The 23719-nt window shown below is 48.0% G+C and overlaps 2 protein-coding genes across 7 annotated transcripts in view; both read right to left on the reverse strand.

The window, feature by feature from the left end:
* Window positions 1-845: 845 nt before the first annotated feature.
* On the reverse strand, window positions 846-18516 carry AKAP8 (A-kinase anchoring protein 8). Of its 4 annotated transcripts, XM_081230664.1 has the most exons (15): window positions 17299-17718; window positions 16907-17005; window positions 15843-15881; window positions 14393-14425; window positions 13770-13864; window positions 12655-13138; window positions 12025-12154; window positions 11731-11777; window positions 10307-10340; window positions 8289-8376; window positions 6399-6540; window positions 5936-6029; window positions 5366-5496; window positions 4076-4171; window positions 846-2594 (listed from the first exon to the last, which is right to left on the reverse strand). In XM_081230664.1, the coding sequence occupies exons 1-15, from the start codon at window positions 17608-17610 to the stop codon at window positions 2133-2135; spliced, it is 2286 nt and encodes a 761-aa protein (XP_081086790.1). In that variant the 5' UTR covers window positions 17611-17718; the 3' UTR covers window positions 846-2132. The 4 variants fall into 4 exon arrangements, with proteins under 4 accessions (XP_081086790.1, XP_081086792.1, XP_081086793.1 ...); XM_081230666.1 differs by lacking the exons at window positions 16907-17005; window positions 17299-17718 and adding an exon at window positions 18437-18510 and having other exon boundaries at window positions 847-2594; XM_081230667.1 differs by lacking the exons at window positions 16907-17005; window positions 17299-17718 and adding an exon at window positions 17742-18157 and having other exon boundaries at window positions 847-2594.
* Window positions 18517-18819: 303 nt separating this feature from the next.
* Window positions 18820-23719, reverse strand: part of AKAP8L (A-kinase anchoring protein 8 like) — a 30119-nt gene continuing 25219 nt past the window's right edge. For all 3 annotated transcript variants that reach the window (XM_081230670.1, XM_081230669.1, XM_081230668.1), the window contains 2 exons: window positions 19346-19441; window positions 18820-19236 (listed from right to left, as the gene is read on the reverse strand). In XM_081230670.1, the coding sequence (XP_081086796.1) occupies window positions 18919-19236; window positions 19346-19441 (414 nt within the window). In that variant the 3' untranslated portion in view covers window positions 18820-18918. The remainder of the gene's footprint in view (window positions 19237-19345; window positions 19442-23719) is intronic.

Here is a 23719-nt window from a genome sequence, read left to right on the forward strand (position 1 = left end):
TGATTATGTACTCTTGAATGAGCACTTTGCTCATTACATTGTATTGTTTCCCCTTTAGCAACTGTAGTATTTCATAAAAACCCAAAGAAATCACATAGGCCCACCGTATTACCAAAAGTTGAAACTAGGTTGCCATTCCTAAGATTTTTTTCCTTGCCAGTAGCAGAGATTGTCAAATTCTCTAAACCTGTTTTTAAATAATAAAGCTGCTCTATGGAAAGTTCATGGCCATTGGTGTCTCATGGACCTGTGTATTGACCTCGGTAGTCCCACATCTTTAATGCGGGGCCCTAAAAGTTACTTAACGTCCCTCTCAGGTTTCTCCCCGACAGATGGGAAATAACCGATATTAGTTTGCAATGAGGAAGCTTGCAACTTATTCCTGTCATCTCAGGAATATTAGGGCACCCCTTTGTGCAGCCTGAGTAATGACTCCCCATCTTGGGGAATGAGGAAGGGCCTGGTTTAACCTAAGTTTAGGAATAAAATGATTCATGTCATTTCACACGGGGTGGGGGGGGTGAGGGTGGTGGTGAAAGAACTTAATTGAAATTCAGATTCAATGGCAAGCCTTGTATTAATTTTACAAGAAAAGCAAGGGAATTCCCTGGTGGTCCAGTGGTTAAGACTCTGCACTTCCACTCCTGAGGGCGCAGGTTCAATCCCTGGCTGGGGAACAGAGATCCCGCATGGTGTGGCCAAAAAGAAGGAGGAAAAAAAGCAGTTTCAAGTTTTGTTATCCTTTTTCAGGCTACTGATGGTCAGTGCCACCATTTTGGCCTCAAGAGAACACGCTTTAAAGGGCATGCATAACCTGTGACTAAGCCACACCTGTGCAGTAAAAGGAACGATGTTCAGAAAAGATTCATAGGCACCGGTTTCTTCTTACTAAGCAGTTTATTTGTTTTTAGTTCTAACATTGACTTTTTCATAAATATTCATCTCACATCTCCAATAATGCTCCTTGAGAGCAGTGCCCATATCTAATTTTTATCATGAATTAGCACCTGGTACACAACAGATGCTCATCAAGTATTCTGCTACCTCTTTCCTAACAATTTCCCACTGGCCAATGCTTCCCCAAATGTGACAGTTCAAAGGTTTATAGGAAAACAGACCCAGTGGTATCATTTCAAAAGGGAGGTATCTTTCAATTCTTTTGATTATATGAAAGTATAACTGTTGCTTACTACCCTTTAACACATGCTGGCTTTTCTTTCTTACAGATTCAGAAACTTCCAAAGCAACAGTATTTATCTAAAATAAAATGTTTATTCATTTTCCACGGATAGTATCTATGTATGGCAATTTATACTGGTTTTCCATTCATGAGACATCAAATTTTCTTTTTAAATATATTTAAGTAGAAGTAACTCAATTTAAAGAAAAACAAAACCGACAAAACCCTGAAGTAATGCAGAGGTGGAACACAAATGAGGTAAAACATTGTAAAGGTGATTCACCAAGGACTAAAGGTTGGGAAACAATGCCCTAGGCAAAGTGCTCCCATTCTTGAGGGGTTAGGTAGGTATGCTTCCAATGGTGCAGGTGTGTCAGATTCATCAGGCCTTTGAGAGTTCACTGATGTGACAGGATCAACATCACGTTGACAGGATTCTGCGGTATCTTGTGAAGGAGGACCACACACCGTACAGTGTACCACAAAAGCAGAGATCAAAAACTGAAGCCAAAGCAAATTCTTGAAACTTAAAAAAAAATCCTTTATAAAGCAAGATAAATCCTAGTATTGAACTACTCCCAGACCAAAAAATAATACGGGGTGGAGGGGTGGGGTCGGGGGGGGGGTTGGTGGTTGTGGTGGTGCATTCAGCCACTGGCTGTATTTAAGCAAAGTGTCACCCAAATCTACTTATCCAACTTTTATTATTCCAACTACAGTGTAAAGAGAGATGTCACAGCCGCTTGTGGGAATGTACAACTTCTGCAGCCTTCAAACCAAGGCAGAAAACCACGCAACTCTTAAGCCTGTGAGGTACACTTTTCTGAAGGAAATGGCTGGGTCTCTTCACCAAAATAGTATTCCAGCATCATATACCCTAGTACTGCTTATAAACCAAAGAAGAGAGAACAATGCATTATATAACACATCCCCTGAAACAGGGAAAGGAGGATCATTCTGTGGGAATAGCATCTTTGGACTCTGCATCAGTTTGTTCCACTTCGGCTTCTGCAGCAGCTTGGACAGGAGCAGTGACTGTCAAGGTGCTTTCCGACTCTGCTGCCAGGGTTTCCACTTCACCTCCAGCCTCAGCAGCTTCACCTCCAGCCTCCGCTTCAGTGTTGCCCTTCTCAGCTGCCATCCCACAGGGTGCCTCCGCTTCCAGCAGCTCTCCAGGGTGGGAACCACTAGTGGTCTCAGCTGTGTCCGTAGGGCCTTCCCCTTCCGCCAGCATTTCACTACTTTCCGGAGTAGGTGCTCCTTCCCCATCTACTGCCCTCACTGCTGCCGTAATCACCTCAGCTAAGACCTCGGCAGCTACCTCCTCCGGTGTCTCTTCCTTATCCTCACCTCCTAAATTGTCATCTCCTTCTATTTCTGGATCAACGGCTTCACTGGTGAAAGGATCTTCACCCTGGCCAAGAAGAAGAAACACAGGTTAGTGCAGTCTAAAGAACTGTCCAAATGAGAGATTGAGGCTCAGGTTGCTGGGAGTTTATCTTTTTATAATGGGCGGAGTTAACAAGAGAAAGCTTTTAAATCACACCAGGTGAGTCAATCCTACAGCTGCTCAGAGCCTACAGACTCAGAAAAGACATCTCAGAAAAGCTTCACCAGTACTATTTTGCACTTATTATTCAAGCATGTAATGGTGAGGAAAGGTTTAAAAAGACCTAGGTTTTCTTAACCCAATTAGAGAAAAAAAAAAAGCCTCATTTTAACAGGAAGTTAAGGCTCTTTCTTAAGTTTCGATTAAGCACTCAGCCCAGGCATGAAGGTTATCCCCATTTTACCGAGAAGGATATGAGACTTAAAGATCGTAACTTGCCAGGTCACACAGCTATTAAACATCAGTCAGGATTCAATCCAAGTGTGCCTCTCTCAGAAGCTGAATTTCTCATGAGCATATGCTAAAACTATGTCTACTTTAGAAAAAGTAAACATTATCACTAGCAGATTAGAAAACGTGTTTTAAAATACGCTGTTTAGAGAGTTCCCCCGATGATCTAGTGGTTAGGATTCTGGGCTTTCACTGCCATGGCCAGGGTTCAATCCCTGGTTGGGGAACCGAGATCCCGCAAGCTGCAAGGTGGGACCCAAAACAAAAACAAAGACACTTATTTAGAAGCTTGAGTCTACAGCTGACTCCAGGAACTTTTAAGTCTGTTTAAGCCACAAAGTAAACACTGATCAGTTATGGTTCTTAAACCGGTTATTTAGATTCTATCCCTTTATGGTTGAAATGAACTGTCAAACACTGAAGCAGTTAATAACTGAGAGGAGGGCAAACACATCCTAGTCAGGTTATGCTGAGTCTTAACTCCCAGCCCTAAACGCTGAAGTCATGGGGCTGAGCATTTAGCAAAATGTGCTTCCCAAGGAGGAAGCAGAGACTCTTCCAACCAGACACCTCTCTAGGGTACCCTCTTTGGGATTTTTTATTACTCTGCTCCTGTTACTCCGTAGTATGGCACCACTGGCTCTTCCCTCCCTCTCATTCCCCATCTCATTGTTGGTTGTCTCTGCCCGCAAAACCTTGTTTTAGCTTCTACCTGGACAATTATCATTTACTTTGGTTTGTTGTTTTGTTTTGAAGCATCTCACCAGCGTTTTGCTTGGTATTTTATGGATAGTCAGGGTTTCTCATGGTGAGAGTCAGCACTATCGCACAGATTAAACAAGGAGGACCAAATTCCAGAGTTCCCAGGCAAGCAGTGAGTCTCAGGAAATGTGCAGTTGTGGAATCCCAAGCCCGATACATTCCAACATCTCTCAATTCTTCAAAAGACTCAGAAATGCCAAATACTGCACTCTGGATATAATTCCAAACCCACAGAGTTAGTTCATCCTCCATCTCAAAAGCTCTTCCCATCTACTAGATTCCTAAGCACAAACCTTGAGGTATTTTTCCAGCATCTTCACAATATGTCTGTTGTTCAAAACACTCTTAGCCACATGGAGACTTGTTTTCTTGAACTGTTCAGCAGCCAACTACAAAGGAAATCAAACATGAGCTTTTAAAAATGGCGTGCATAGAGGAGCATGAGAACAAATCAGCCTGGTTACACTGAGTTGCTCTGAGATTAGTCCTATGCAAAGAGACTAACATCTTTCTTCACTATGGTTAAGTCCCCAAATGCTAGGCTCCAATAACGAAAGAAAGAAGGCACTGGAGAGGCACCGGAACTGAGATTGTGAAATAGTGTAGAAAAGTCTGATAATCTCAAAAGACAAAAGCACAGGCACACGACTGATGTATACTATGTGCACAAGCAAGGATGAAATAAGAACATTTACAGATCAGAAGCTATGAAGACTCAGTAGGGGAAAAGGGCAAGCTTTTTCTTTTCAGTTTTTTGAGTTTTATTGACTTTACAAGTAAATTCTAGAGCAAAAGTCTGAATGCTGCAACCATTTGACTGTTCTAGAGTTTGACACATTCATATGATAATCCCATATTTGTACAGTGGTTTTTTGGCTAATCTTTAATAATACCAGGAGACGGGTGGGCAGGTAGCTCCAATTTGGTAGTCAGGTAAACCAACGATAGATAGAGATGCTCAACCAGGGCTTGGAGAGCTACAGCCAGCAGACCAAACGTGGCCACACCCATTCCTTTACTTATGGCCTGTAGCTGCTTTTGCCCATCAGCAGCAGACTTGAGGCGTTAGGCAGGCGTTAGGCAGAGACCTGATGGCTTGCAAAGCTGAAAATATTTACAATTTGACCCTTAAAAAAAAATATATATATATATATATATATATATATATTGCCAACGCCTTGAGCTAAACATTTAGCCTCAGGCCCCATCAGCTAGTAAGGATCAAACCAGTCCTTAGTCCTGGGTCCCCTAGGCCATTCTGCTCTGAGTGGCCCTCAGCCTCAGCTTATAAGAAATCCAGTTTTTCAGCAACTGGGGAATTTACCCATGTGGTTTACAGAGAACATTCTCAACCCAGGAGAACTGCAGCTACTGGATTTAGTCAATCTTAAGCAACACGTTTTTCTCACATTTTAATAGAAACTGGGGTGCATTTTACAACCACTTGATGAAATGATGGACTTGATGGTATATGGCAAAAGCCCCTAAAGATGTTAGCTTCCCCGTAAGAGAAAGGAAGTTCGGAACCCCTCCCACTGGCAGCCAGGACTGCCTGCTCCACCCAGCATCAGGGGGGCACTCACCCGGCGGTTGTGATTGTGATCAACAGAGTGCAGGTGCCGCTGGAGGAGCTGGGGCTGCGCAGGGATCAGCATGTCACAAGCCAGGCAGTGAGCAGCCTCTATTTTCTTGAAGAAGTGCTCCTGGCCAATCCCTGTTGACAAACCCCAAGTCTTGTGGGATTTGGGACAGCATGCAAATGATGCTTTCTTCCCACTTACTCCCCATCAAGGCCCACATTTTCCCCCTGTAGCCCCTCTCTAAGGATTGTTAGGACAGAATCTAAGACAGGCATCACGTGCCCTCCAGAAGGAGTATGGAGACAGACAAATGGCCTCTACACTTGGCAACTTTATACTTAACTTTTCTCATTCTTCTGGTCCTTTCTCTTCATACAAAGGAGAAAAAAACATCAGAGTGCTTAATGTCACTCCAATAAGCTGCCTGTAGAAGTGTCATCTACATTAGGCCACACTTGAAGGCTTCTTTCCCTTGCTAAGTGCCCCTCCCACTTGTCTTCACATCACATTCTCAACCACCCCGAGCTGGGTTCTGTGATTTGGAATAGCACACACCCCAGGATCACAACTCACCTTTGAAAGGATCTGGTTTTGGTTTTGTGCTTTCCTTCTCCATCAATTCCTGACGCCGCTTCTCAATTTTCTTATTCCTGTTTACAATGTATTCCTAGAGAGGTTGTGAGATGGCACCAAATGAAATGAGGAGAGGGTGACACATGTGGGTATTTTTCAACTGCACCAGAGGCAGCCCCCCAAGGGTGACTGCCAAGCCCATGGGGGGCAGTGACAGCCTTATCTCAGCTGCTCCAAGGAAGGGAAGACAGCTATCAGAGCAGCTCCATGGGCAGAAGTAGTGGGAACTACAATGACGGGAGCTCTCAGTTGTCCCTCTGACTTCGGGACTTGTACACTGTTATTCTGGAAAACGAAATCTTGACCAAGTTTAGGCCTCTTATTTCCCTCCCCTTCTCTGTGAGGGATCTGACACTTGCAGGATCACTGGGAAATGCCGTGATGGAGGCCAAGCGTGATTTACCTGGAGGAACTCCACCGTCTTGTCAGGCAATTTGGTACTTATAAACCGCAGTGTCTCTTTGTGAAATTTGCTTTGCAGATGCTTCTGGATTTCTTCATCTTCGAAGCTACGAAACTTGCACACGGAACAGGCAAACTGAATCCTGGAGAAGGAAGACAAAAAGAAAAGCAGTGATGCACGGATAACCAACTCATCTCTGCTTAGAACTGAAATGGAAATGGGAAAGCAATTTCTGAATTAAGTCTTGTGACTTGTCACAGGGTGTCAGAGTAGCAGTTACCCCAAGTTTCCCCACCTTGAGAATGAGAGTACAACCTTGCAAGTATTTCAGGAAAATGATTCACGGAGCACTTTACTACCTTACCACTCTTTTTGGTCCAAAGGCTCACAAGAGAACAGCCAAAGGTGGAGACTTTTCAGAACTGTGAAATCCCTAAGTCTCTAGCCCACTGCTCTGGGGGCCTAGTACCTAACTTCATAGCTTCTCAGATGTTTCCTTCTGCAGCCACTCAGAAGATACAAAGCAACCCCATTTAATACAACAGAGGAACTCCCGAAGACCTCACACAATTCAAAACTCACATAACCTAAGATCAATTCTCCCATGGGTCTCAACGTAAAGACATCACAATCAAGTTCTACGAATGAAAACTGAGGTTTCTTGTGTGCTTTCAAAATCTTACCAAATGCATGCGTGCTGTACGGCAAGGGGAGAGCACGCTACAGACTCCCAAACCCCCCCAGTGGGGTGCTGCTTCCCTCAGCTCTGCTCCATTTGGGGTGTAACAGCACAGGCCCCGGGGCACTCAGGAGTCCTCCTCTGCCAACTCAGAGATCCGCTGGCCCCCAACGCCCGCCTCCTGATCTCGGGACAAGCGCCACAAGACACTCTTGCCTTTGCAGATACCCCCGAAAGAGGAGTGAAGAGGGGAATCTCCCAGGCCCTATGTGCAGGACTATCAGGAAGCTACCAAGGAAATACAGGGTTCCTACTTCCCTGCTGCATCTTTACCTCCCCCGTGACAATTTCTCCAAGTTTCTTTGAGGATCTTCAGTCACTAGGGCAGTCTAAAGATTCCTTTAAAAAAGTCATCTCAGTTCCCATGTGGCATGAAAACAGATCTCATAGAGCTGTCATTTTATTCATCTGTTTAAAAACAAGGATTTCAATGAATTCTGTAACACTTGGAACTCCTACTTTTCAGTTCCTGGCTTTCCAGCCTCTACTGTTAGCTCTTTCGCTAAGCATTTCTTTGCACAGGGAAACCACTACCCCCATTTAAGCCTCAAGGGCAAGGGTTCCCTTTCAAGTCATCAAGAGAACCTGTACATAGAAACATAGCCACCTGTGGTCACGGGCCTCATCAACCACGCACTCACGTGGCCACCTGTGGTTTACGGGGAGAGGCGCATGGTATGGTCACAGCAATGCCCTTTGGGGTTTGCATTTTTGCATTTTTTTTTCTATTTAGAGACAAAATCTTGAAGGTAGCAACTATACATATATAATCGCCATGTCAAACTCCACAGGTGGTTTGGATTTATTTGGACAAGGCACCCAAAGCACCTTCTTGGCAGCTATGCTGAATGAACTTCACCTGTCTGGGATGACAGACACAAGCCAAGGGGCAAGGGAACTCCGCATAGCCCTGCAGGAGGGCAATCAAGAGAGCCGCTGGCTGGGAATGTGAGGGCCACACAGACCCACCAGCAAGAATAAGATTCAGTGTGTTTCCCAAGTTTTGTCTCCCATCGACCTGACTAGGATTTCCTGACATACACCTGGAGTCAGAAGATCAAACCAGGCACCCCCCTGCATTGTGGAGTGATGACAGATGAGCTCAGGGGAGTCTTGACAGTGTTCACCGCCCACCTCGCCTGCCTCCTCACCTGTCAGCTGCTCGGTCTCTCATCCTGTCTCTCCTCCTTTGCTTCTCCCTCCTCTTCTTCACTTCATCATCCTCATCGTCCTTCTCTCCTGCAACAGAAAAGTCCCTTCGAGACACTCTGAGGAGCCTGCAGATGAGCTGAGCACCAGGGCCTTGATGGGGGCTACAGTTCGGCCACCATACCCCATGCCCTGCCACGGCCTCCACACATGGCGGGGGCAGGACACCCTGAGGTACCAAAGGGCTGTCAAAGGCTCCCAACAGGGGTGGCCTTTGATGAGAACCCTCAGTAGTTCCCAAGGGAGTCACCTCACTCCCCCCATGGTCTGATAAGGCTGGCATGGGCCAGGGACATGGCCCGCCCGTCCCACTCACACCATGGCCCACCTGCTCTCTCTGTCCTTCCCTATCTTGCTTTTCTGATCCAGCACCCTACGATTGGATCTTCTCCCAATGTTACTTAAGGAGAGAGAGAAGCAATTCTTCCCAGATAGAGGCAGCAGCTGGAAGGCCTCAGAAAATAAAGCAAAAGCCACTCTACTGCCCTCCGTCCCACCTCTAGGTGGACCATGACAACTGTCCCATTGGCCTCCTCTGAACTAGGGCCTCAGCAGGTCTGACAATCCCTGGTGGCCCAAACTCTATCTTCCACTCACAAAAACCGTCAATCTAGGGCTTTCCCAAGAATATGTGGGAAGCAATCCCAGAAATAAAAATGGGAAGAGACCAATTGGTCCTCCGTTCATCCCATGGGGCCAGTGTGGGAGCTCCTCTGAGAGCTGTGCAGCCCAGAGTCCCAGCATGAGGTGAGGCCAGGCCAGGTCACCGCGGCTCAGGGCCAGGGCCAGACACTGAAAAAAGGTTGGATAAGCATCTGAACTGTAACCCCTACCCCTGATGCCAGTCACGAGACTGTCCCACGAAGATGGCGACCGGCGTGCGCTGCTCAGAAGCCTCTCAAAAGGGCGTGTGGGATTTTTGGCAAGAGGTCACTGCCTGAAACTATTACTGCTGTTTAATAGCAAAGTCATCCCGGGTAGGTAGCAGGACCTGCGCGCAATAAACACGTCACCTTTGCTTTAGCATTTACCCCGCTGCATGAGCTGCAAAATGCTCTCTGTGGTCCCAAGCTATAAATGTAACTGCCTCAATAAACAGGGCAGGAGGACCTCAGAGGGTTGGCTAAACCTGAACATATAAGAGAAGGAGCATCTAAGCCAGGGGCCTTCAGAATTCATGGGAGCAGAGACACAGGAGCCAGCCTGTGATTCTTCGGGGAAACCAGCTGTGGACAGACCCATGGGAACAGGAAAAGAAACAAGTGGCTGTTTCTTCACGTCCCCCTGAAGGGCTTAACACTGCTCTGTTCTTGCTGCTTATTTTGGTCTCTTAGGTTTCCCTCGCTTGAACTGGTGAGACCTGCTGAGCAGTGACTGCCTCTGGAGGATCTGGGCCTGAGTGTGCCCGACAGTCCCCCCGCTTCCCGAGCTCCCCACCCAGGCAGGTGTCTGAACTCTGCCCCATGCCGTGCCAGTGTCCCCACCATAGAGGCTGAGAGCATGGCCCTGGCCTGGCAAGCAAGGGAACTGTGGACAGAATGAAGCCCGGGAGAAGACAGTACAGGGACCTGCACTGGCCAAGGGGGGAGCAGAGAAGACAAGCTGGAGGGCGCCTTTTCTTTTCTCTCTTGCATTTCTGAGACTCTCCCTTCCCTACCACTGCGAGCTACTGCAGACACCCAGAGATGAGTTTCCCCCTGCCTCTGCAGCCTGCACTGAGTGAGGCAAACAGACCTGTTTCCAGCAAGTGTTGCTCCAAACACCAAGGCAAAGCCTCGGGGTGACTGGCATGGCCAAGGCCCACCTTGCAGGTATGGCCCCTCTTCTGCCCTGAGCTGCAAGCCCCTCCACCCAGGCCCTGGGCTTGCTCAGAAACCCAGCCCGCCTGGGCATTAGGCGGTGAGTGCAAGGTAGCTGGGCAGACACAGGAAAGCTCAAAGCGATGCTGGGTGATGCCTACCTCTCTGCCTCCCGGAGTCGAAGAATTCGTCCTCCTAAAAAGGCACAAAGTCAGACCGTGAGGTGGAATTTCAAGAACTCTCCACAACCAGCCCAGCACCCTGCCACCACCTGGTGCTCGTTGTGCCACCAGGAACACGCCCAAAATGTGTCAGGACAAGTCCCAGGGCCATGGGATGGAGCCTGAGTGTCCTCTCACTAGTCCTGGTTGCCTTCTGAGATTCTGTGATGATGACTAACTTGCTTTTTTATTAAAGACACAGTCCAGCTTTTAGTTCTTCCTAAAGCTAGAGAACTACCTCTGGCAAGTGAACAGTTCTGCACGTGGGAAGACCAAGAGCCCATCCATCAACTGTGTTAAGCAACCTCAATTTGTAGGAAGCTAGTTCCTGCACTCTTTAATGAAAATGGGCTTTATGAAGTTTCCCAGCTACTTGTTTACGTTATAACAAGCCAGGTATAGATAAAAACGACTCATCTAACTGAAAATTGAAACTGAGGCCATTCCTTAGACATTAAGCTGAAGATTAAATTAGCAATCAGCAGATATGCAGAGATTTTCAGACTCAAGATCTAAGCAACCTAGACATGGAGCAAGCAAGACCCTCAGAAAAGTTGAAAATTCACTGTATCCTGCCCCTCTCTCCCCTTCCCCAAACTCGTCTGACCATCAGAAGCACCTGGATGAAGCCTTCATACATCCAGATTTCCAGGCCCTACCCCAGACCTGGATCAGAATTTGCAGGAGGTGGCAAAGGCTTGCTCCCCAGGTGCTTGTGCATGGTCCTGGCTAAGAGCCAGCCTTCAACACCCATCTCCCATGACTGGTTTTGAGAGCTGAATGACAAGCATGCAGTTCAGCACCAGCACAGAGCTGGCAGCAAATGAATCTTCAGCGCTTCTTTGAAAGCCTCAGCCTACACAGCCACTGCAGTTACCACGTGTATAGCTAGACACATCGCTGCGAGGACACAGGTATGGCTGGGGAGAGGGCTGGGAAGGTCTTCAAGAAAAGAAGGATTGTTGCAAGTGGAAAACTCTTAGAAACCTAGCTGCAAATCTGATTATTAAATCTACTCATGAGGGCTTCCCTGGTGGCGCAGTGGTTGAGAGTCCGCCTGCCGATGCAGGGGACACAGGTTCGTGCCCCGGTCTGGGAAGATCCCACATGCCGCGGAGCGGCTGGGCCCGTGAGCCATGGCCACTGAGCCTGCATGTCCGGAGCCTGTGCTCCGCAACGGGAGAGGCCCCAACAGTGAGAGGCCCGCGTACCGCAAAAAAAAAAAAAAAAAAAAAAATCTACTCATGAGGTAGAGTTGAATCTACCACAGCAGCTGTTTCTGCCTCTTTGTAAGGAAGACACTGAAGTAAGGAAAAAATCCCACACTAGAGACACTGGAGGTTGATCAGTAAAGGCGAACTTACACCCCTGAATTCTTCATCTCCTGACCGGAAGTCACCAGCTCCATCATCTACCAAACACAAAGGAATAGGTAAAGTCAGCACCTCGGCAGCTGGCCCACTCCCTGTTTTCACCTCCCAAACTCACTGTCCAGAGTGAGTGCACTTGTCCTGACTACAGTGGGGACTGTGAGAGTGCAGGTGACACACACCACCCTTGAGTTCCTGTGTGTCCCCTGTCCAGACAAGCAGGCAGAACACCAAGCATGCAACTGACTCATCTTATACACAGCTGGGCCTACTGGCCCCAGGGCATACCGTTTTCAGAAAAATCTCCTTCACTGTCAGCCCGGACTTGTTTGGTGTCTGGCTCATCGTAAATCTGCAACTGCTTCCGTTTCCTGCCCAAGCTATCTGGGCCGCAGCGATCAAACTCTCTCCGCCTAGGCTACAGACAAAAGCATATTCCAATGCATTGCTTACTCGGACGGTTAACATACCCCAGAGAAATGAAGAACAAAGAGGTTGTAAGATCAGAGAACAAGGACAGAAAGGGTCTTTTCAGAAAGCAAAGAAATACAACATGGTTGGACCCCCCCCACCCCAACCAAAACACAATAATTTTATGCTGAGTGAAAGAACCCAGACACAAAAGGCCAAGTATTATATGATTGCATTCATATGAAACATCCAGAAGAAACAGATCTACAGAGACAGAAAGTACATTAGTGGCTGCCAGGGGCTGGGGGAGAGAATGGGGAATGACTGCTAATAACAGAGGTTTCTTTCTGGGATGACGGAAACGCTCTAAAATTACGTGGTGGTGAAGGATGCACAATTCTGTACATTTTTACTAAAAGCTGAAGTGCATTTTAAAATGAGTGAATCTTACAAAGCTATTTAAAAAGAAAAGCAAATAAGGCAGATGAGAACTTGGCAAGGGCATACCCGATCTCTCATCCGGGTCTGTGACCGGCCACATCCGTAGGGCATAGAGCTGTCATAACCACCTGCCCCCTGCATGCCCATCACGCCAAAGTCAGGGGCCATGGACTGGGAGAAGAGGGAAGGTGGAGGCCTGCTGGTGGAGGGGCCTCCCAGGCCCCGCCCACCCACATAGTTCATTTCCGTCCATGGAGCAGAAAGAGGCTCAGAAGAGGCTGCAGGTGGCATGAAGGGGTCACTGCGCATAAAGGTGCCGGGGTTGCTCCGGTCCTGGAAGCGGCCCTGGCCTCGGCCCCGCATGAAGTCATCAAGGGAGCCCCGCTCACGGGCTGGGTCCCGGCAGTCACTGTACTGACCACCAAAGCCACCATTACGGTCGGGCCCCAGGTCAAAGTCATAGTCGTAGCTGTAGCTGGGGCGGTAGGGATTGTGCTCGGGCAGGCAAGGCCTGGAATCATAGGACTCAAACGACTGGAAGCGGAAGGAGCTGCAAAGAAAGCACAACCCATCACCACACTGTCCAGGCACCTCAACGCCTCCTGCAAAGCTGGCTTCCCTACATTCAGAACAGCAAAGCCAAACCACCACGCATCCCTCCTAAATGCTCAGAAAATAAAACAGACCAAAATCCCTTTCAAACACTGTTGAAAAGGGGCATGAAGCCCTGGCCACAGGAATGGGGAGAGTCTGCTAGGCGCCTGATACAGAAATAAGGAGTCTGGCATAGTTTAGCTAACAGTCATGCCCTAAGCCCCACCACTTAAGAAACTAGCAAGTCCTATTACACGCCTCGGCCCCAACAATGGCTCAACTTATCTATCCTACACTCAGGAGGGAGCTGGGGAAGAGCCCTCCCTGGAAAAGCAGGTGCCCACTCCCGTCTACACAAAGCTGGGCATGCGGGATCCCCCGGGAAGGGCTCAGGTCTATAATCACCTCTCCCGGTCCTGCATGCCCTCCCCACTGCCGCTGCTCCCGCCCCTGCCTCCTTCCTTGGACATCATGTCCAAACGCTGGTTGATCTTGGCAATGAGGGAGTCGGAATTGTCGGTGCACGGCTCTGGGCCATAAGAAGCCATATGCATGGCAGGGCCCCCAGGTGCCAGGCCATCACTGGCCTTGGTGGCCTCCCATGAGGCTGGGCCGTAGCTGTAGGTTGCTCCTGTGGTGACGCTGGTGTTCTGGGCACCATAATAATTGTAGTTTTCATAACCTGACAGAGGGAAGAAAAACTAAATCAGATCTCAGCAGTCACAAGGCCAGCCCATGGTGGACAAGTCTGGGGAGGGGCACCCACTGCCCACAGAGAAGGAAAAGGGTCATGGGTCCAAGTGCTTCTGGCATTACCCCAACACTGCACAAGTCATCTGCCAAGAGGCAGCAGGAGGAGGGCAGGGGCACGGCCTCAACTCTGAACAGTGGGTTTTCTATACCAGATCCTAAGACTTGCTTCTCATCCAAAGTGAGAGCCCAGGAGCCAGCAGTTGGGACTACTGACGGACCCACCAAAGAGCTGCTGCTCCCAGAATACGACCACAACTCTCCCCACCCCCCACCTCCAGCAAGTTCCCCTGGAGGCCTGCCCCCCAGCCCTCCTAGACACCTCAGGCCCAGTCTGTTGAGCCTTCAGAACAGCTGTGAGCACATCTAGGAGTGGAGTTGGGGATCCCTGCACCCCAGCCTCCCTAGGTAGCTGATTGGAGGCCCACTCACCCACCCACGGACCCCCAGAAGGGCCTACCTTGCCAACTGGCCACACCAGTTCCATATGCACCTTAGAAGAAACAAAAACATACAAGAGTTTTGTTTGCAAAACAAAGGCATCTGAGACACATCCCCTCCCCCCACCACAGCCGGGCCGCTGAAGGACAGTTGTCGCCTCATCCACTATGCACAGGCCAGGGCTGAGGGTGGCTATGTCAGTGCTCCAGGAGGCACCCTTGGCTGCCCATTATGGCCAGGGAAGGCTGCAGTCCACCAGCTGTAAAACTCGTTTCCTACAGAGCACTCAGCGGAGCACAGTCAGCGCTTCATCTCCTCCATTAGGGCAACAGAAAGGACACAGCAGCCTTTTTCCAGGAAGCTTGTCCAGCGTGGGCCGCCAGCCAAGAGGCCGCCCAGGCCAGGTCCCTAGGTAGAGAGCCCTTCTAAAGTGCCAGTTCTCACCAGGAGCCAGAACTAAGGCACTGCCAACAGCACGGAGAGTGCACTGGTGGAAAATCATGTCCCTAACTCAACTGAGCAAGGGGTCGTCATGTGCCTGAATAACACAGAAGATCTCCTCCTGGGAAACTCCGTGATGGGCAGAAAAGTCACCCTGCTCCCAGTGGTGCTAGGGCCAAGCTCCAGGCTCAGAAAACAAAGTAAACCCATATCCCATCCCCTGGAACAAATGCTGGCAAAAAGGAGAAAACCTCGCCCACCAAAGAGCACATTCTGGTACTTCAAACACACTTAGCACCATGATATAGACTCACAAGCAGGGTCAGCAAACAGGCCAAATCTAGTCCATAGCCCAGTTTTTGTAGGGCCTGCAAGCTAAGAATGGGTTTTATGTTTTTAAGTGGTCAGGAAAGAAAAAAAAAAACATAATCAAAAGAATACTTCATGACATACAAATTTTGACAAAAGACACATCATTTACACGTTTGTCAAAACTCACAGAACTGTTTAACAGAGTGAACGTTAATATAAACTCTAGGCTATAGTTAATAACAATACATCAACATTGGCTTATAAATTGTAACATAAGGGAACTGTACTGGGGTGAAGGTAGGGGGAGTGTATGGAATTCTATGTACTATCTGCTTAATCCTATAAATCTAAAGCTACTAAAAAATAAAGTCTATTAATTATAAAAATCTTTAGTTATACCCTCGGCTATTTACTTAGAATTAAACAACAAAAGTTGTTAAAAAAAAAAAAGACTATTCCACAACACATGAAAATCATACGATATGCAAATTCCAGTGTCTTTAAGTAAATATTATCGGCACACAGTCCTACCTACTTGTTTATAAACTGTCTATGGTGGCTTTTGCACTACAGAGACCATGTAGCCTGCAAAGCCCCCCCAAATTTACTATCTGGCCCTTTACAAAAAAGGTTTCTTGGTCCCAGCTATGCCACGCTGGTGCTGGGGGGGGTTGGGTAGCCCATGCCTCCCTGAAAAGCAGGTCCATCCCACTTACCCTGGGTGTTGGTAGGTCCAGCACTCCATGCCCCATAGCCTGTGAACAGAAGATCTGTGAGTTAGGGTCATATGTGTCATACCAGAGAACAAGTGCTTCTGAGATGCTCTGAGGAACATAAAGGAATCTCCTTGAAGGAGTTCAGTGCCAGCCTTACAAGAAGGCAGCACAACCACAACAATGTCTCCTTAAAAGTCATCCCACAGCTGGGTTTTGCATTATCACACTCCACCTGCCTGAGGTCAAAGCAGAAAAAAGAGGAGGTGGATGGGCTTCTGGGACAGTTCTGTCCATTGCCTGATGAGGGACCTTGACCTAAGCCTCAACCCCCAGCTGAGGAAGACACAGAACCAGCCACCAGCTAGCTCATCATTAGGACACAGTCCCCCCTCCTCCCGCCCCAAGCAGCCATAAGTACCCCACAACTGAGAACAAACTTCGAAAATTTGGAGACAACAGCTGTGCCTCTCTAGGCCTAGCTTCTGTGTGACTCTGAACCGTCCAATGCTCCGCTGGGCCTTGAAGTCCCAGGGCTTCAGCCTGGCCCTAAGGCATCAGACTGCACTCCTCTCTGTGGTGGCTCCCTCTGCCCCTCCAGACATTCCCATGATAGCATCTGTCTAGCCCTGCTTCATCTGTGTCCCTGGAGCCTGGCACAGAGCTGGGCACGGGCAACCATTCATACCTGTCAAACGACTTCACCTTTACAAAGCCTCCTCTCTCTCAAATACATCCTTTCTCTCCTACCAAGACAACCCAAACCACTGAGTGCCTACTGTATGCCGACACATGACGGGCACTCAGCACACATTAGTTGTGACATTCAGAGAATGACATTCAGAGATGATGTGGGAGCTGAGGCTCAGAGGTTAGGGGACTTGATCCGAAGTCACCCTGCTGAAGGTTACGATCTCTCCATGTCACACAGCTTTCCACATCTGTGCAGCAGAAAGGCGGAGTAGTGATTCTAACAGCAACTGACCAACTGTGGGGCACTGGTCTAACTAAGGAGCATGTGGTATTCACATAACCTCACAATGACCCTTGAGATAGGTACTACTTACTCTGTTGTACACAGAGGCTCCAGAGGATAAGTCACTTGCCCAAGAACATGGAGCTGAGGAAAAGAAGAACAAGGACCTGGACCCAGATGGAGGTGCCTCCTATGGCCAAAGAGTAACTCTTAAACCTCAACAAATCTTAGGAAATAACTCTAGATGGAAAAGCTACAGAAGGATTCAGGGAGGCCGCTGCATCTAAACCGAGTCTGAAAAGGTTTTTAGTAGGTAGGAAGATGGGCTGGGGCGGGGGTGACCTCTCCAAGCTAAGGGCATGCATAAAGCAGGATTACTACTAGCTAAAAACTCTGGTAGGGAGGCAGGTAAAGAAGAGTGAGATCCAGTCACACTGCAGAAAAGACACGAGTACCAGGTAGAGCCACAAGCACACCATGCACCTCAGGACCTCTCTGCTTCTCTGCAATTCCTGCTGCTGGCCTCCTGCTAATGCTGCCACCTTTCAAAACATGCGCCTTCGCTGCGGCAGCCATGATCAGATCGCTTGCTTCTCGAACCTCATATACCTGAATAGGGATCTGCGCCGGGTCAAGCCCAACCCTGCATATTCCAACTGTTCCCTGCGGGCAAACGCGGCTTCCAGCATAGAGCAAAGGCCTCCCAGAAGGCTCAGATTCCAAAGACTGAGAGCAGATCGCCCGAGAAGGTCCGTCCTGCCCCAGGCCCTGAAACCCAAGTGAGTAAGGGCACATTCCCTCTCACACAGCCCCTCTGGCGTCTCCAGGCCACCACAAAGGACTGCCTTAAGGAAAGCCCCCAATCTGTCACGACCCCAGAGCTCATCGGGTTTCCAAGCTTTGACCAAGATACCCCGCATCTGAACCTCAAAAGTGTCGTCCCGGATCTGAACGAGCTAGGTCCGCGGTAGGCGCCCAGTGAGGCTAACCACTGCAGAGGCCACACTAGGCCCCACTGCTCCGCACCGCGGGCCTGGCGGGGTCCAAACCTGCGCCGCCCATACGGCTTCCGGGACCGGCGCCCCAGGTCACATGTGCCGCGCGGAGGCCCCAGCCAAGCCCCGCAGGTCCCCGGACAGACCCGACGGCCCGGAGAGAGGCAGCGGTTCCGCCTCGGCCCCCGGCCGAAGACCCCGCGCCCCACAAACTCGCGCCATAGCTCCGCCCCCCCGGCGCCGCCATTTTGTGGCGTCTTCCAAAAGGGACAGCAAGCCTGCTAGCGGCGAGAACCCGCAGGGCCCGGCCGACCCCGCCGGGGTTGCGGAACTGAAACTGCCCCAACCGCCTGAGGCGCCCCCCGAAGCCCGCCGCAGCGTCGGCACGCCGAAATCAGCCAACTTCCTCAGGCCCTGTCGGCCAATCCGCACGCAGCGCCCCGGGAGCGACGGGGCCGAGATCCAATAAGCTGCGCGCGCGCGCCCCTGCCGCCTCGCCGCAGGGCCGGACTGCAGTAACCGCGCTCGGGTGTAGTCCCCGGCCCGCAGCGCTCTTGCACGGCGGCGGCCCTGCCGCCCGGGCACCACCTGCCGGTCCCACTCCGCACTGAGTTGCCCACACGAACCTCCGTAGCCCTGCTCCATGTCTTCAGCTCGGCCCGCCAGCAGCTCCTTTTTCTAGGCCACCACAGGACGCATGCGCTCAACGCACTTCCCGCCGTCCTCTACTGGTAGACCAGACGCATGTGTCACCCCTTCCACGGGCTACCATTGGCTGGAGTTCACAGCGGGACCGCCCTTACCACCCCAGCTGGCCTTCCGGTTGTTGTGGGGATCGGTGTTCACAGCACCCTGGGAGTTTTGGTCCGGACCGCGGTGCCTCGCTGCTCGCAGGCGTATCCCTTCTCCTCCCCGCCAGTGCGCAGGCGCAACCCACTCTTCCCGGGCCCCGCCCGCAAGCACACACAGCCCAGCGGCTAGGTCCCGACACCCGCCCACGGGGACCGCGCCGCACACAGACAAAAGAGGAAGAGGTAAGATGGGAAGAAGTTTATTAGACTCGGCTTGCAGCCTCGGCCACGCGGGCTCCGCCCGCCCCGGGCCCGGGTCATGGAGCGCCCCCCCCGCCCTCCTCGTCGTCGTCATCAGCCTCCACGTCCAGGCCCGGGATGCCTCGGATCTGCCGCTCCAGCGCACCGCCCAGTAGGGGCACGGCCGCCTCTTCGTCCTCCTCAGGGGGCGGCGGTGGGGGTGGGGACGCGGCCCCGGGGGCCGGCTCTGGGGGCACTGGGGGCTGCGCCGGCGCGCCCTCTGCACCCTCCGCGACCCCTGCCGCTTCGATCAGCGCCCCCTCATCCAGGGCACCGCCCTCGGCCTCCTCCTGTTCCTTCTCCTCCTCCGGGCTGTCGGTGAAAGGGTTCTCGCCCTGCGGAGAGGGGAGCGATACTGAAGAAAGGGAGGACCCGCGGGGCTGGGGCCGGGACCAGGACCAGGGGCTGGGGTTAGGGCCGGCATGCCAGGGGCGTGCAGCTCACCTTCAGATAGCGCTCCAGCTTCTTGCTGATTAGCTTGTTGTTGAGGATGCTGCGAGCCACCATAAGCGAGGACTTTTTAGACTGCTCCATCATGAGCTGCGGGCAAGGCAGGCAGGGCTGCAGACGCTGCCCCAGGTATCCAAAAGCACCCCACCCCACCCCGCCGGGTTGGGCAGAGACCACTCACACCCGCACACCTCTCCACCTCCACCTCAGGGCCCAGCACCGCCAATGACTACTACCAGATTGCGTAGTTCTGTAAGCCCACCCTTGGGTACAAGCGTGGGTCCACTACAAGCATGGAGCCACGACCCGATTTGATCTTTGCTCAAATGCTCCATCTTTCCACACCATACTTACTGTATGTAGCTGATTACAGACATATGTCTTTACAGCTGTACTGCAGAAATCTGATTTGCTTACTTAAAAATTATAAGCAGAGAACAAATCTAAAAAACCTACTAAAAACCAAATGTGCAACTCCTAACAAGGGGGCAAATGCCCTAAATGCACGCAACTCTTTAGGATAAACAGGGAGGATATAAAAGGAATACGAATGTCAAAAAGTATATTTTAATGATATACATCCTTTTAATCCATAGGATTCCGAGGAGGAAGAATTATCCCCCAAATGTAAAGGTTGAAAAGAGACACTTATACTCTGTTGGTGAGAGGCTCAACTGTTTATTTTCTGGAAATCAGTTTGATAGAATATATCAAAAGTAAAAATTTCTCAGTAATTCCTTCCCGGAGTCTAGCCTAAGTTTAAAATGGGAAACATGCATGCACACTGGTTGCAGTAGTGAAAAATTGGAAAGCACCTTAATGTTCTTCAGTGGAGAAGTGGTTAAGTAAATCAGACATTCAAAAGAACACCATGCGGTCCTTAAAGGAGGGCTCATCTCTCCCCTGGCATAGGAAAGATGTGTGATGGCACAGTGTGCGAAGCATGCCAGAGCCTTTCCCTCTGGGAGGATTTTTACCAAAATGCTACATGATTTTCTCGGTGGTGAGAATGAAGGCAACTCTTACTTCCATCATTAATGCAAGTAATGGTAATGCAAGTATAAAGCCATAAATAGGAAAAACAGGTAAAGCTATTTTTGGAGGGGTGGGGAAGCTGATCTCCAGGACCTCTACTCTACCCTAGCCACTCTATTATCACATTTCAGAAAATCATCTCACTTTCTGTTTCTACTCCCTTTCCCCACCTTCATCTTTTTTTCCTTACGTATTTTTCTCTACTACTTGGGGAAAATATTAATAGCCCTCATGCATGCTGAAAATGAAACAAGTTAAAGATACACAAAACAAAACTGCCTACATATTGGTTTGCCCTTGTGGGGAATAAAAGGGATAATTGGTTCCAGTCACAGGTGTAGTTGTGGGTACTTTAAGGTTTGGCACACTTACAAGGCTGTAGTAGAAATAGATATCCCATGGATATTATACATTAAACTATGTGTTATCTGCAGAACACCCAGTCTCAATGTGCATACCGCTGACTACAGCTACAGAAGCGTTCCTTTAGCTGTGACCCAGTTTACTCTGGATAAGAGCAAAAATGGTTCACATTACATTATTTATAAAGTTACCTGCTGTTTGCTTTCATTATTTTTGCTACACTCATTATGTTTGCATTTAAATGTTTTAGGCAACTTAAGAACGAATGTACAAGATGCATTAAAAATGAACTGCTTGGGCTTCCCTGGTGGTGCAATGGTTAAGAATCCACCTGCCAATGCAGGGGACGTGGGTTTGAGCCCTGGTCCGGGAAGATCCCACATGCCACGGAGCAACTAAGCCCATGTGCCCCAACTACTGAGCCTGTGCTCTAGAGCCCGTGAGCCACAACTACCGAAGCCCATGAGCCTAGAGCCCGTGCTCCACAACAAAAGAAGCCACTGCATTGAGAAGCCCACGCACTGCAACAAAGAGCAGCCCCTGCTCGCCGCAACTAGAGAAAGCCCGCGTGCAGCAACGAAGACCCAACACAGCCAAAAATAAATAAATAAAAAAATTTAAAAAATGAATTGCTTGATATCCAGTGCTTCGTGTATACCAAGCACAGGAGTAAAACAAAAAAACCCATATATTTAATTTTTTCTTAGTTTCTTTTTTTTGCTTTTGTGATTTTTTTTGATGCTTGACTAACATGCCCGTGCTATAGTTAACATGGAACTAACTTGAGATGATGGCTTTGTTTAATGTCTTATGAGATTTTCATGAACAATTCAAGCGTAATTGTTAAGAACACGTGTATTAAGTTCATATTAAGTGGAAAAAAAGTTTTATGAACAGAAAAAAAAAAGATGCAAAATTAGGATACTATTCTCACTCGCCAATACATTATCCTCCTCCCTTTAGGTGCACAGATGGACACACCAGAATGTCTCCCAACTGAGGCACACTTACAATGTTTTCAGATTTTTGCTACAACAACCACATACCACATACTAGCAGACCTTATAAGAAATACCAAAGGAGGTTCTTCAAGCAGAAAGGAAGTGATCCAAGACAATAATGCAAATCCACATGAAAGAACAATAAAGGTAATTATGTAATTACAAAAAACACTACAAATGCAATATGTTTTCCTGTCTTCTGAACTGGTTTAAAAAGGAGCTGTATAAAACTATACACATATTTAAATATTAAAAATATATATAGTTCTAAATATATATAAATAATTGTATTGTTTGGCCTGTAACAGAGGAATGTAATATATTTGCCAGTAATGGCACAAAGAAGGTTGGGGGAGTAAAACTGTAATGGGCTAATAAGGAAATGACTATAGATGGTAACTTCAATCCACAGGAAGAATTCAAATGAAGAGAAGCAGTAATGAGCAATAAGAAGGCCAATATAACAAAAACTAGAAATATGTAACTGCTCTCCTTTCATTCTGTCAGCTTCCTTAAAAGACAAATTATATAAAGTAATAATTACATTGTATTACATTATTGGGTTTGTACCACATACAGAGGTACTACTTTACATAACAAAAACCTCATATTGTAGAGAGGTACATAGGAGTAAGTTAATCTCACTGAAATTAAGTTATTATATCTAAAGGAAAACTTAAAATGTATAAAGTAAGGCCTAGAGAAACCACTAGGAAAATAATGCCCCAAAATGCAGTGCAAAAAAACCATTAAAGAAAATTAAATGTTATACTAAAGAAATACTTAATACAAAGAAAGCAGTGAAGTGTGAATAGAAGAACAATGTAAATCTAATAATATCAACAAAATGTTAAATGTGAATGAATTAAACAATCCAGTCAAAAGGCAGAGACTGTCAAGCTGGATAGAAAAACAAGATCAAATTATATGCTATTCATAGGAGACACACTTTAGATCCAATAGATTCAGTAAATAGAAATGAAAAGGATGGGAAAAGATATACAATCATCAACCATAAGAAAAATGAACTGGCTATACTAATAGCAGACAAAATACAGTGTTAAAACAAAAAATGGTACTAAGACAGAAAGGGACATTTAATAAGGATAAAGGGTCACTCCATCAGGAGGATATAACAATTATAAGTATAGATGCACCTAACAACAAAGCACCAAAATACATAAGACAAAAATCGACAGAAATAGAGAAACAGACAATTCAACAATAGCTGGAGATGTCAATATCCCACTGTCAATAATGCATGGAACAACTTGGCAGAAGATCAACAAGGAAATAAAAGGCTTGAACAAAACTATAAAACCAAACAAGCATAACAGGTATCTATAGAACACTCCACACAGCAAGAGCAGAAAATCCATTCTTCTCAAATGCACAAGGCACAGCATAGGCCATACACTACTAGGCCATAGAACAAACTTCAGTAAATTAAAAGGACTGAAATAATAGAATGTATATTCTCTGACCACATTGAATAAAATTAGAAATCAGTAACAAAGGAATTTGGGAAATTCAGAAATATGCGAAAATGAAATGACACACTGCTGAATAATTAGTGGGTCTAAGAAAAAGAAATCAGAGGGAAATTAGAAAATAACTTGAGATGAGTGAAAATGAGGACATGACATACCAAAAGTTATGGGATACAGTGAAAGCAGTACTCAGAGAAAAAATTATAGCTATAAATGCCTACATTAAAATAGAAAAAAACCTAAGCAAGCAGAATATTAGAGTAGAAATTAATGAAGCAGAGAACAGAAAAACAGAAGAGGAAAAAAAAATCAATGAAGCCATAAGTTTGTTCTTTTTAAAGATCAACAAAATTAAACCTTAACGAGACTGACCAAGAAAAAAACAAGACTCAAATTACAGCAGTCAAAAATGAAAGAAGGGGGGGCTTCCCTGGTGGCACAGTGGTTGGGGGTCCACCGATGCAGGGGACGTGGGTTCG

Source organism: Mesoplodon bidens (assembly GCF_964165515.1).
Source record: "Mesoplodon bidens genome assembly, chromosome: 4".
In the NCBI taxonomy this organism is placed as follows: domain Eukaryota; kingdom Metazoa; phylum Chordata; class Mammalia; order Artiodactyla; family Ziphiidae; genus Mesoplodon; species Mesoplodon bidens.